Raw genomic sequence first — 13,424 nt, forward strand, 5'->3', positions numbered from 1 at the left:
CTATAGGTGTATATATATTTATAGATACATAGATACATAAATACATAGACAAAACTATCCCTGGGCTAAGAAAGTAAGGAACAGGGGCAAAAAATATTCCCTAAATTCCAGGATCAGAGGGTGCTCAACACCCTGTGCCTGTCCACAATCGCAAGAAGAAGCCAAGTTGTGTAGGTAACATCAACGTGGCTTTGCCTAGAGCCTGAGCATTGCTGGGAAACTGCCATTGAGCTGGGCAGTAAATGCTGACTCTTTCCAGGTCTCCGCTCTTACAAAGCGGAATAAATTTTGGGAAGTTGCTGACAGCATTGAGGTTGGGATCTTGTTGGGCTGTTCTGAGATGATGTGAAGAGCGCGAAGGAGATGCCACATGACTGAAATCGTAGGCCGTGCAACTTTTGCTTTTCACATCTATGGAGACAGGATTGCATACACTGATTTATGGGGATCCCTCCCCAGCTTAGGGGCCCTCATTGCTGGCCAGGCCAGACACTGAGGCTAATGCCATGTAGAATATTGATGACTTTGTCCTGGGGACATCAGAGGCACCAAAAGAACAGCAAGTCAAGGGCGTAAGGAACAGTTTAGAGCTAACGTGGAGGATACGATTGCTTAAGTTAAGGGTATGGAAGGTTTAGCTGGAAAGGTGTGAAAGCTTCTTAGTAAGATTTAGTGGCTTCTGGAAAGACCCTCAGGGGAAATCCTAGAAGCAGAGAGCAATCATAGGAATGATATGGCTTCTTAGGTCAGAAGAAGTGTACAGAAGTATGAGAGACACTGCAGATTACCTGTTAGCACACATGCCACCTGAAAGGTGAAGGTGAAAGCTCAAGCCCATGGTAAATGGTTCCAGGCAACAGCGACTCCTTAGGATCCACCTGCTCTCCACAATGGTACTGTGCTCCCTGGTCTTCAGAGGTATTTCTTTCTGAAAAACCTACAAAATGATGCACAAATGGTTACTGAAAAGATTAGAAATGTGCACCGTATTGTGAATCTGGAGGTTACGTTGACCCTGGAGGCATTTTCTGGGTGCCAGCACATTTTCCATACCAAGCGGAGCACAGAGCAGAACCTTGGAGCAGCTCTGAGCTGCGCAGCCTTGTTGTAACAGAAAAAAAACAGCTACACAAACAGCTGACTTCACCTTTTGCTGTGCTTATGTGGGGCAGTCAGCACCAATTTGGAAAACTGCTTGATATTTTTCCTAAAAATAGCCTTCTGGGTCACTTTTAATCAAGTCCAAGCAGCCAAGTCTCTTGTGTTAGTATTTCTCATATAAATAAAATTTGATGGGGATACCTTCAAAACCAACATCCAAGCATTTAAACAACTTGTCTCGAATCAGTTCTGACTCCAGCCTTGTAAATCATTGCTAAATATCACACAGCTTCGCAGCCTAATCCTCTGAAGAGAGATCTAATGCTGTGTAAATCTGTGTCAGGAGGACAACAGCACCTGTGATGGGTTTCAGGGTGACATTTATGGCACTCTAAAGAAAACGGTAACCTCAGATCTGAAGTCTGGTTCTGCAGGATTTGAACAGAAGACCTTCTACTTTGAGGGGAAGGGGAATTACAGGACATAAATCAAGGATGCGGGAGGAAGCATGCAGGTGCACCAACCAAGGCAGTCTGAAGACCTTGAGAAGATCTGGCTTTCAGTCATTGTGGGTGAAGCTAGCAAAGGCACTTGTTGGGTGCTTGATTATTTTTCTTTTAAATCTGTACATTCATTTTACAAATGAACCAGCTTCCCTTGGTATGGTATGGTTCTTGGTTTCTATCATTGAGCATGCTGTGATTGAGCTGTTTTTCTTACACCTCCAGCCTTTCTGGATAGGAACCTCCAAGGCTTTGTGGGGTTAAGGCCATTTTCTGCACTAAACTTTCCACCAAAGTCAGAAATATGTGCCACAGTGTTGGTCCTTTCATGGTATCTCAATAATGCCAGTTACGTTACAGTTTTAAGGTGATTGTTTGGATGGCTTTAGTATATTAGCTATACTCTTAACGTATAATATATATATACACTCTAATATATATAGAAGTATGTATATAAGCATATTTGCTTACTGCTATTAGATGAATCCTTCAGCCCTTTCTTATTGTTTAGGCAACATTAAGTCAGTGGGGAGAGGGAATGAAAGGAGAAGGCTTTGGACTGTATGTTAATGCAGCTTCAGAGTACAGGAGGTAACCAGGGCTGGTAAGAAATCAGGAAGACAGAAAATGGGTGCTGCCTCAGTTTGGAAGCATTGGTGAGTTTAAGGTGTTTTTTAAGTCAAACCCAGATTTTCATCTTTAACTGTGAGCATTGACTGAGCAGGATTGAGGTGAAAGCAGCATGTCAAACCTATAGCATTACTTACTCTTAAAATCATTTCTCGGGTGTGTTCATGTCAGGGGTTCAGATCTGCTTTCTTAGAGATGGGAGAAATGGCTTCACCCGGTGATTTTTACCTCCGCAGTGTCTAAGGGGTCTAAGACATTAGACCTTGATTCTAGTCTGTCTGTCTGTTGTGATGTTGTTATACACTCCCCACTAAAATGCAGAAGTGTTTATTAAGACCTTTCTTCCATGTCAGCTGCTGGGTCTGTACACGGGAGGTGAGTTTATGTCACACCTTGTTGAAGAGTGACATGTTACAGCGTGACAGCCAGCCTCTGTGCCACTTAGTCTGCAGAGGTGGGCTGTTTTATCCCAGAAGACATCCAACCTGCTGCATCCAGCCCCAGCCCAGATCTGGTGTCTCTGAGACCTCCTGCCCTTAGGCTTGCTGTCACCGCCATGCCACAATAAAGCTACCAATAGGTAAATAATTTAACAAACTGAGCAAGTTTTGCAAAGATGCTTAGCTGTACAGACAGTGCTTGTACATTAATATATGCATATTCGGGAGGAAGGTTGTTCCATAGAGGATGCTAGCTTGGGACTTAGGGGACCAGGCTTGTCTTACCCTGCTTTATCACAAACCTCGTCGGTGATGGTGGTCAGCCATCGGTGGGCTGGTCAGATGGCAGTGGGATTCAGAGAAAGAATCATCCCATCCCAAAATGAAAAGGCAGGTTTCCCACTAGACCTGTCTATCCTCACGGGGGAGCTTAGAGTTTCCTCTTACATTAAGCACCTACTTTTTATATGTAGTGAAGAAGAATCCCTGGGTTTAGGCTTAGCTGCTGTCTTTAAAATGCCGGTAGAGCACACTGCTTCCAGGTCAGCTTTGCACACTCACACTGGTGAGTGTGAGATAATGCAATACTATAACTGGGGCTGTGAAAACAGCTAAGATGGGAGTAAGGGAATTGTGATGAGCAATATGCGTAGTTCTTTTCTAAGAAAGTAATATTTTACACTATGTGGTAACTAATTTTGGTTCTTTTTGTAATCCATGCAAACTGGCATGATACCTATGGCATTGTAAAGCTGTTTCTCACACCCTGTTTGGTAAGGACACAGGCTGTGAACCCCGGTTTGAGCATGCAAAACTCAGTTGTTCCATGTATTTGTTAATCTGACCCGTAATCTCCACTGCCATTCATTTCATCCAGACTCCAGTCCTGTGCCTGATAGTTCTGACCAGCTGGGCACTACTAAAACTCTGAGAACATGAAGAGCATTGGAACCCCTCCATGCTGTCTCCAGATTTGGAAATAGTTTATTTCAATGAAAGAGTCTTTGAGAGGTATGAACCTCAATGCTGAGTGCCTGACAAGTTTCCTTCTCCTTTAGAGGCTGTGCAGAAAGCAGAAAAAAATGAAAAAGTGCAGAATCAGAGAGTCATGCACATCGTTCTTTTATAGTCTATGGTATAAAGTCATGTCTATCAGCAGTCTAGAAGACTTGTTTCTAATCAGTAAGTTCAAGATTAGTAATTGAATGGTAATCGTAAAACCTTTTATCTCTGCTGGAAATGGTTAGATCTTACAGGTGCTTTCACCCTGAAAGCCCTAAATTATAACACACATTGAAAATGTGTGACTCATATTTTCAGTAGTGGAAGATGTACACACTTTGTGGAGCATACAGCAAACCTATAGCACGGGCATCACAGAACGGTGGTTTTGTAGTGTTATCTCCTTTCTCACCCACTTTGTGCAAGCTGAGGTTAAGAAGATCCCTGTGTGCTTGGTTAGAAGAAAACCAACAACTGTGAAAGACTGTATTTCTAAAAATTTTCCATTAAAGTGGAGTTCTGTTTACGTGTGGATGTAAAAATCTTTTTTTCTGTGTTGGTCTAATCTAATGGCTTCCATTTAAGGGGTTTTTTTTCCCCACTGTTCCACTAATCAGCAGTTTCTTTTCAGGAAGGCAAGTCAGAAGAGAAGGGAAATGCCAGGCGTGTACTAACCATTAAGCATTCTGCTTTCTGTCTCCATTCAGGTCTCTTTAATAAGCCTCATCGCCAATACACTTGGATACTCTGAGATGGGTCCCATTAAATCCCTCAGGACCCTCCGAGCTCTTCGACCATTAAGAGCATTGTCAAGATTTGAAGGGATGAGGGTAAGAGCATATAAAGCATCGATCAAAGCTCAACTGTGTGACATCAAGCATGTAACAGGGAACTGTTGCACATGGTTTTGTCTTCATTTTGTATGCCAAAGGAAATTAATGATAATGCTTTATCAAAACAACAAAATCAGAAAACCCTTCTTTGTCTTGATTGCAATTGTATCGTTACAGATTTATCCTCTGGTGGATTTAATAATAAACTAATCCTGCTGCCTAACTTGTCATATTGCACTTCAAAAAACAGCTTTTTGTCCGAGGAAGCATCTGGCTAACAATTACCTCTCAATTATAAGGTGTATCAGGGGAATAACCAAGCTACAAGTTTGCTCCCTGCTTTTGACATGTATTAAAATGAGACTGACTGGGAAAGTTCTTAACGACTTTTTCACTAATAGTTAAAGCAAAAATTAGAAATGCTAAAGATAGGAAAAGCAAATGAATGAATATATAAAAGCTTTCCTTTGAACAGATTGCAGTTTTAATGTGGAATGTCAGGATTAACATTAAAACCATGTAGCTTGTATTTGTTGCTCCACCTTGTGCATCCACCTCTTTCCCTCTTGCATTCCTTTGCAAGCATGGCTATATCCACACAGCATACCTGTTTATTTGTTAAGCCTACCTGCTACACTAATCAATTATTTCTAGATAAGCACTTTATTTAACATCTTGTGCCATGCATGACTTGCAGATGGTGATGTGTTCTGTATAAGATGAGTTTACTGCTAATCTTGCAGAGTGCATAGCAAGATAAAGCAAATCTGTGACAAAATTACACATAAAATTTTTTTTTATATATACAGCTTTCATAGTGAGGTATATTCAGGGTAAACTTTTCCTACAGACAGAATATTGGTCCAAATCATCAGTGACTAAAACGTGTAGTCCATGCACTGGGCTCCTAGCAATTAACTGTTCTCAATGCAATACCCTTGCAGTAAGGCAGGCTGAAGGCTAGAAAAGTCTTAATGACTGAGATAACCCAGGAAATACAGTGACAGAGCAATTTATGAAAACCCTGTACCCATACTTTTCCTCTTCTGTGGATGACCAGAACTGGGGATCTATGGCTTTGTCCCACATATCTTGTGTTGATCTAAATCACATTATTTTTGTGGATGAAGATCAGACAAATCTGATTGCATATCACTCCCCTTTGTGTTAGTACTAAGACAAAAAGATTGTAAAGGCTCTGTTCATCTGGGCACCCAAGCCTGAATTGTTTTGTTCACCACTCTCTTTTCAGCAAACACAGGCAGTATTTTAAAGGTTATTCACAAAATAAAACAAAAGCCAACAGCAGATCCTCAGTTGATACAAAGCGATGTCACACTACTGATCTTAATAAAAGATCTCACTCCTATGTCACCTGACGACCTCACTCCAAGTCTTTATTAAACATTTGCAGTTTGAGCAGAAGTTGGTATTACCAAAAGCTGCACTGGTTTAACTGCTGGAGTGATTTGTGCATCGACTCTCTCAAATCAGTTTAAATCTGGCTTATGAAGGCTTAGCTTCTGCTGCTGGATTTGCAAGTTCACGTGAAACCCCTTTAACGTATTCTGAGCTGACATAAGAATGTTCACTCATGACTTTGCATCAGTTTAACTCAATTGGATTCAAACCTGAAAAGCAGTGGGATGACTAGCCCAAAGCATCAGAAAAGTGAGACTGAAATAGGGAAGAAATAACGTTAATAAGTTCTCATTTCTAGGTGAGAATAGCAAGAGGTTGGCTTGGTGGAGATCTTACGTGGCATAGACCCATGCATCACCCCAGCAAGTTTCCTTCCTAACATGCTCATACTTGTAGGACCCCTCGTTCTTGACTCAACATCCTATTTCTTCCCTGTACTACTGCTGCAGCTGAAATATATTAAGTCATTCCGAGCTATCAGAGGCAGTGAATTAGCTTATAAATGATGATAAAGTGTAATTGAGAATACGTGCTATTGGAAAATCAAACCATTTTATTTTTAGTTTGTCTAACCACACTTAACATGACTAGGGACAGTCAGACCTTTCATTATTAGGAGTTCATATGCTTCAAAATGCACAGGAAAATTGCCAGCACAGTGATGGACTAAATAATGATAATGTTGAGAAGCAAACACTGACAGTAAGAAAATAATAATAGTTTGCTCTATTATAATGTCTTTTTCTTGAATAATTGAAAGATCTCTGCGTGATTAGAACAGAAGCAGAAAAGTTCTCATTTATACTGCAGTAAGAGACTTATTTCACTTATGTCATTGACACTGTACCTAAATTTTGGAAACCATTGGTCCTGAGGCAAAGGCACAGAGTAGCACTCGGATGGCCAAGGGGACCAGTTACCATCAGACTTGAGTCCTTTCCCTGTCTGCAGACAGTCTGGGACCTTTCTGAGTTTGACACAAGTCCCATGAGAGCTCTGGGAAATAAAACTGAGCTGTTGCCATCCTGCCCCTCTGTCCCCAGAAAAGACCCCAGTAAGACCAGCATCCCACCTGGCAGTTACTGTAGACCCTGGGGGTTCCCATGCACATGCCACCCCCCTGCCTGACCCACTGCTTTCCAGGCCAAATCAGAGCCCAGCCTAAATGAACTTGGGTCTGTCTGTCCCAAATCAAGAAATCTCCGATGTCCCCTCATTTGTTGTCCATCAGGGAATGATTTCAGAGGCACCACTTCCCTGCAAGTTTCTTCCCAGCAAAGGAGGCTATGGCAATATTTTAAAAGGATGAGTGGGATGATGATAGACCATTTAATGTGAAAATGATACTAGGCGAAGTTATGGTGAGGCTGCTACAAGATACGTACAGGAAAGAAATAGCATAATTAATGCTAGTTAGCATGATTTCATGGGAATAGTTCTTGTAAAAGTGATATGGTCCTTTGACTTGATTACAAATTATGCTGATGACGGTAACTGTGCTGATATAATATCCTTAGATTTCAGAGAGGAATCTGATACCATGGGACACTGTGATGAAAAAATGAGCTTTGTACCAAGCCAAGTAAACATATTTTATATTAATTTAAAATGGCTGATGGATCTCGAAGAGTAATTGCAAACAGTGATGACACCGTATATTCAGTGATGCGTGTCTCAGGGTGAGGGATCCTTCAGAATGAGAACTGTCCTTAATCTGAACTTTAACAGCTTCGGGAAGAAAATATAAAATCTTTGCTGACAACACACAAAGTGAGCAGAGCAGTAAGTGATATTGCAGATAAGGGAATTATACTGACTGATCTGGATCACAGTGAAAAACAGATCAATTGTACAACATGCATTTTAATAAAACCATATACATCGTATACCTCGGGAAGAGGAAAGTAGGTCACTCCAAGGGTCATTTCTTTGAAAACAGAAGCTGAGAAGGGCTTAGGGGTTGGGGTGACTGTTCAACAGGGCACAAGCTTTTGGGCAGGTCCAATAAATGAGGTGACTACTAAATCCCTCAAGATGCAGGGAAACAACCTAGCGAGGAGAAGGAGAGGGCAATGCTTCAATACTGGATTTCCACCAAACTGCTGGAAATGGGGTGGTAAAATGGGAAAGTCTCTGCAGGGAGCTATGAGTGTGATTAGAAATCTGAAGGAACCATGACAGTTAGAAGCTCTGGGTTTTTTTTAATTACCCAAAGCAATGTTCAGTGTTAACTCACCGGCAGCAAAGATGGAAATGATAGGAGAAGATACCTAATGGCAGATCACTAGTGCCTCAAGTTCAACAAATTGGACCTAAAAATACAGCACCTGTTTCTAACAGTGAGGACAGAGGACACAGGAATAGATTATCCAATAATATAATTTTTGGCCATTATTTGACATCATGGCACTGTAAATGAGATAGATGTCTTTGTACAAGCTGTGCCCAGGCTTGGCTAGGTGTTATAACCTGTGCCTGAAATTACTGCGGGAAGTCTGGGGGGCTCTGCTGTAGCAAAGGGGGGATTGACACATTGTGCAAGTCTATTTCTGGGTTGAAAATCTGAATTGGCTTCAGCTGGGGAAGTCGCCCATGAGATCAGGAGAGCTAGGGGCCAGGCACAGGCTCTGGATATGCCCCACTGTGGTTTAGGGCAGGGGGTGGCTCGGTTTCCAGGCTCTCTCTAAAGAAGTCACCAGGAAGGTGGTTTCACGTGTAAAGGTGTTGATGGAAACCAAGAGGTATGAAACCTTTTCTTATACGAGGCTATATATGTTGCTGTTCCTGCATGCAGCAGAAATTCAGCCCTTTCCATGGCAAGGTTTGCAGCTAAACTTCTAAAATGAATTTATGATAATAACTTGCCTTTATGTATCCAGGTCTTTAAGTCCTTTCACTTGTCTCAGTGCAAATCAAGAGTGCTTCCAGCAGACCAAATGGCATCAGGCTGTAAGAGCAGAAGCAGCGAGAGAAGAATGAAAGCCCCTGTTAATAATTAATTTAGAGAGGTGTTACAGGATTTGCTCCAGCCTCATGTCGTGTTTTGTTATCTACAAGCCATTGAACATAATTCAGCAGAAGGAAAAAAGCAGGATGCGGGCATCGCCATTGATTGCACTGCTGAAACCTGGATGTCTGTGTCCTGTCACAGGGCTTGCGGGTGGGAGCTGGGTGCAGCGGCATGTGTAACAGAAGTGCAGTGGCTTTGTGCTGTCATGGATTAAAATTGAACAAAAATATTGTCCTGCATAACAGCAAATGGGAAAAAAAAGCTACTTTGACAAAGGCCAAAGCTATATCCAAATAAGCCCTTGATTTGGAAATTATTTGGCATTTTGGTGAACACAGTAAACTTGGTCTTAGAACAACAAAGCTAGACATTGATTAACATCCCAAATTGAAAGATAAAATTAGAAGGAAAAAAAAAAAAGGAAAGAAATTGAATAGTCATCAGGAATGGGCCTATACAGAAAAAAAATTAAAAATTGGTCAAGCAGCTTTTCCTGTATAAAAATTAGCTTCATTCATAAATGCACAAAATATAAATCTGGATTTTGAAAGAGCTACATAATTTTGTATTGTACATTGTAGATGAAGCTGCTGCTATACATGCATGAAACCCATATTACTCCTCCGGCTATTTTTCTTCCTCAGCAATGCAAAAATGGTGGGGAAACGCATGTTACATTATTAGCTTGCCAGAAAATTGGACACTAATATAAGAGAAACCAAGAGCTGATATTTTCCATAATCAGATTCACAATTGAATAAAATTTAATTTTTATGGATCAATATCACCTTGTCTTGGTTTCAGAAATGTAGATGGAGAAGAGGAAGAGCTTAATGTCTGCCTACCAGATTTTATTCTCCAAAGCATGAGACAGAGATGGAGACAAATTCACGCAGTGGGGCTGGTGCTTGCAGCAGGGCGCTCAGGCATCTCTGCCTGGACTGTGCAACTGCAGCATCTCCAAAAGCTGTGAATATGGAGAAACCTTCTTGACATAGGAAGGGGAAAAATATATTTTGTGATAGTGTTCTTCCCTCAGAAAGTATTGGTAAATGATGTGCAGCTTGCCTTGTTGATGTACTGGTATTATAACGCTGCGTTCAAACCCGGCAGCCATAGAGGATCTGTAGATGGTCTGACCTTTATTGCTTTTGCATAGCTTCAGAGTGTTGCTCATTGCCCGTGCCATCATTCCAATACCTTAAAAGCTCCTTTCACCTTTTATTTTTACGTACGATTTTACACAGAAGTATACAGCCCTGCCTGGGTTGGTGTGTAGGAACTTTACAGCATGCCACAGGAAAAAATAATGCATATTTTTTCAAAATTAGAAAGGCTTCACTGTTTTAATCATGCATACTGATCAGACAGGGGAAGCTGCCTTCGTACACTATGTCTCAATCAGTTATTATTTAAATAAGTAATATTTTTCACAGCTAGAGTTCACGTTCCAAGGACTATGGAGGCCTGAGTTCAGTAAAAGATTTCAGAAATCTTATTTTTTGGTCTATTTTAAGACACTGTGATGTACCCCAGCTGTTTCCAATTAATCATATGATTATGAGAGATAGTTTGGAGTGTATTTTCCAGTAGGATCTGAGATGTCAAGATGACTTCACAGATTGGTCCTGAATTAAAAAATTTCCCTTGAAAAAACATCATCCCATGCATGGGATGCCAACAGATTAGCTCTTCAATTACAAAGTGATTGAGATATAATCATGTGTGAAGTCTTCAATGGTGGTCTGGCTCCTCAAGTAGTGTTAGTAGTTATCCACCTGTCACTATGTGAGGGTTCAGCCTAGTTGATCAAGGATGCACAACAACTTGTTAGCAAAGCATCTGGGTAAGTGATGATATTAAATCTCTTTTTCCTCTCCTGTTTCTCCAAGGTGGTGGTCAATGCTCTCGTGGGAGCCATCCCTTCCATCATGAATGTTCTGCTTGTCTGCCTCATCTTCTGGCTTATCTTTAGCATCATGGGAGTGAACCTGTTTGCTGGGAAGTTTGGGAAATGCATTAACAAGACAGAAGGAGATATGCCTTTAGACTCAAAAATTATTAACAACATGAGTGACTGCATACTGTATAACGTGTCAGGCACATTTTACTGGACAAAAGTTAAAGTTAACTTTGATAATGTTGGTGCTGGGTACCTGGCTCTGCTGCAAGTGGTAAGTGTGACCATCAGAAACTAATGGGCAAATGTTGCTTATTCCCACTGAAATCAACAGTTTAAAGGCTTGGTTAACCTCTATGCTTTTCAGAATTTTTCACCCTCACCCATCAGGGAATGCTTTTCCTCAAATGTAAATGAGTCATATTTGGTGTATTAATTTGGCCTAGGGATGTTTATGGCAGCTTCTGGGTTTAGTTTGAATTTCTGGTGCATCACTAATATAGCCCTTTGGGAGGCAATTGGACTGTTCAGGAGAATTAAAGACCAAGACACTGGAACAGGTTGCCCAGAGCAGCTGTGGATGCTCCATCCCTTGAGATGTCCAGGGCCAGGCTGGATGGGGCTTTGAACAACCTGGTCTAGTGGCAGGTGTCCCTGCCCATGGCAGGGGGGTGGGAACTAGATGATCTTTAAGGTCCCTTCCAACCCGAACCATTCTGTGATTCTATGATGCCATGATTCTGCGATTCTATGACCATTTTGTGATATTGTAATCCAGAGCAAAGTTCAGTTCCAGAAACAAAAAGTCATGGCCCAGGAAGGACTGTTCATGCAGACAGAGTGTACTAGCCCCCCTGAAAAGCCTGGAACTTCACTACGCTCTGCTGGGAAAAAATGAAGTTGCAGTGCCTTCGGTTACTCAGCTCAAGTTACTGCATAAAGCTGTAATCACAAAGGAGTCTTAATTTACAGTCCTCTGCTCACCTTCCATGGAGATGTTAGAGACACCTGTGCCTCTCATTCTGGTTCTTCACCTCATTTCCACCTGCTAAACTTCACGAGTCAGACTGAACCTAACTGTGAAACGTGGAGGTGATCAGATTGCTGTGCTCCATACAGCCTGGTGTCTCCAGAAAGGTGGCAAGAGCATATCAGAGAAGAGACTGTTGAGGTTCAAAACCGATGGCAATACTTGATCTATAAAGACAGAACATTCAGCAGCAAATGTAAAACATGGATAAATGAGTTATATGTGCTGAGATTTACTGTGTTGTGATGCAGCACAGCCCGATGGATAGAGCCACAGGAGACTCCATCTTCTTGTCCGAGCTCTGTTGCCAGACTACTGAGTGAATTTAGACAAATTGCTTTGTGTTTCAGTTCCACGTGCCCCTCATGTAAAATAGTGGTAACAATACTTATTTCCATTGTTCCTAACTTGCTCTGAAGCCTAGTGATGGCAAGGGCTGGATACGCACTAGCAATGTTTGTTGTGTTGCATTTTATGTTCATGGAATTAAACAAGTCCCTCGCTACACCCTTGGACAGGGACATTACTTTCTTGAATTGCCTGTGACGGCATTCCTTGCTTCTGGGATAAAAACTTGCATGCTGGGAGCTCAAGTCAGCTGTCACGTATAGACATTCACCCCTTGCAGTGCAATAGGGTGCTGCCCTGGGTCCCCCCTGCCCTTCTGAGAGGGCGTGAGCCTCCCACAGCTCCCCATCGGATCTGCCAGCCCTACTCCTTCCCATCACACAGGTTTGCTTTCTCCCAGATCTTCCCCACCGCCCCCCCCCCCCCCCCCAGTCACAGATGCATGAAATAGCCCCATGAAGTAGCTTTCATTTTTGTAGAAATGCTTATCCTGATCCACTGTGTCCTGGTACACGTACACTGGAGTGTGAGATTTTCTGACCACTGTCCATCGAGCCTTTGCTTTCATACCCTCTGGAAAGCAGAAAGGTTAGAATGGGCACAACCCCTTCTGGTTCTTTCCATGACATAAAGCTGAACTTGCTGAGAGTGAAAGCTTTTATCTTTCGCATGTAATTATGATATCCAGCTCACCCATGCAGGGCAGATTAATTCACTTTGAACGTCTTTAATTAGATTTTCCGTTCTATATAGTGCTTTCTTTTTCTTTTATTTAAACATCCAACGTAGCTGAGCAAAATTTCCCCGGTTTAAAATATTGTGCTTACCTGAAGCTTCCTATCTCCTCCACGACTACATAACAGATGCCTAGTTTGGTGAAAAAATTCCATCAGAACAGTAGTTACTCCTTCATCATTTCTTTTATAAGGCACAGGCTCCAGCATTCTGGAAATCTGCAACTTTTCATAAATGGGTGTTGCTAAGGAATATCCTGAAGCACTGTCTTCTACTGTTCTGCAGCATCAGTTCCTGGGCACATGGCACTGGTGATACTGGTTGCATTCAGCAGGTGGGATTGTCTTCTGTTGGAACCAGTGGTGGCAGAAGAAGCATAACTGGTTGTAAGGTGGATCTCGGCACCTCAGCACATTTATGAAGGGACAGTTTAGTGCTGATATTTTCCAGCTGCCAATGGACTTGATGAC

General features: G+C 41.9%; 1 protein-coding gene across 3 annotated transcripts in view; it reads left to right on the forward strand.

Moving 5' to 3' along the window:
* Window positions 1-13,424, forward strand: part of LOC102048607 (sodium channel protein type 5 subunit alpha) — a 217,677-nt gene that overhangs the window by 189,194 nt on the left and 15,059 nt on the right. For all 3 annotated transcript variants that reach the window (XM_055709512.1, XM_055709510.1, XM_055709511.1), the window contains 2 exons: window positions 4,384-4,506; window positions 10,834-11,115. In XM_055709512.1, coding sequence (XP_055565487.1) covers window positions 4,384-4,506; window positions 10,834-11,115 — 405 coding nt within the window. The remainder of the gene's footprint in view (window positions 1-4,383; window positions 4,507-10,833; window positions 11,116-13,424) is intronic.

Source organism: Falco cherrug, chromosome 4 (assembly GCF_023634085.1).
Source record: "Falco cherrug isolate bFalChe1 chromosome 4, bFalChe1.pri, whole genome shotgun sequence".
NCBI classification, from domain to species: domain Eukaryota; kingdom Metazoa; phylum Chordata; class Aves; order Falconiformes; family Falconidae; genus Falco; species Falco cherrug.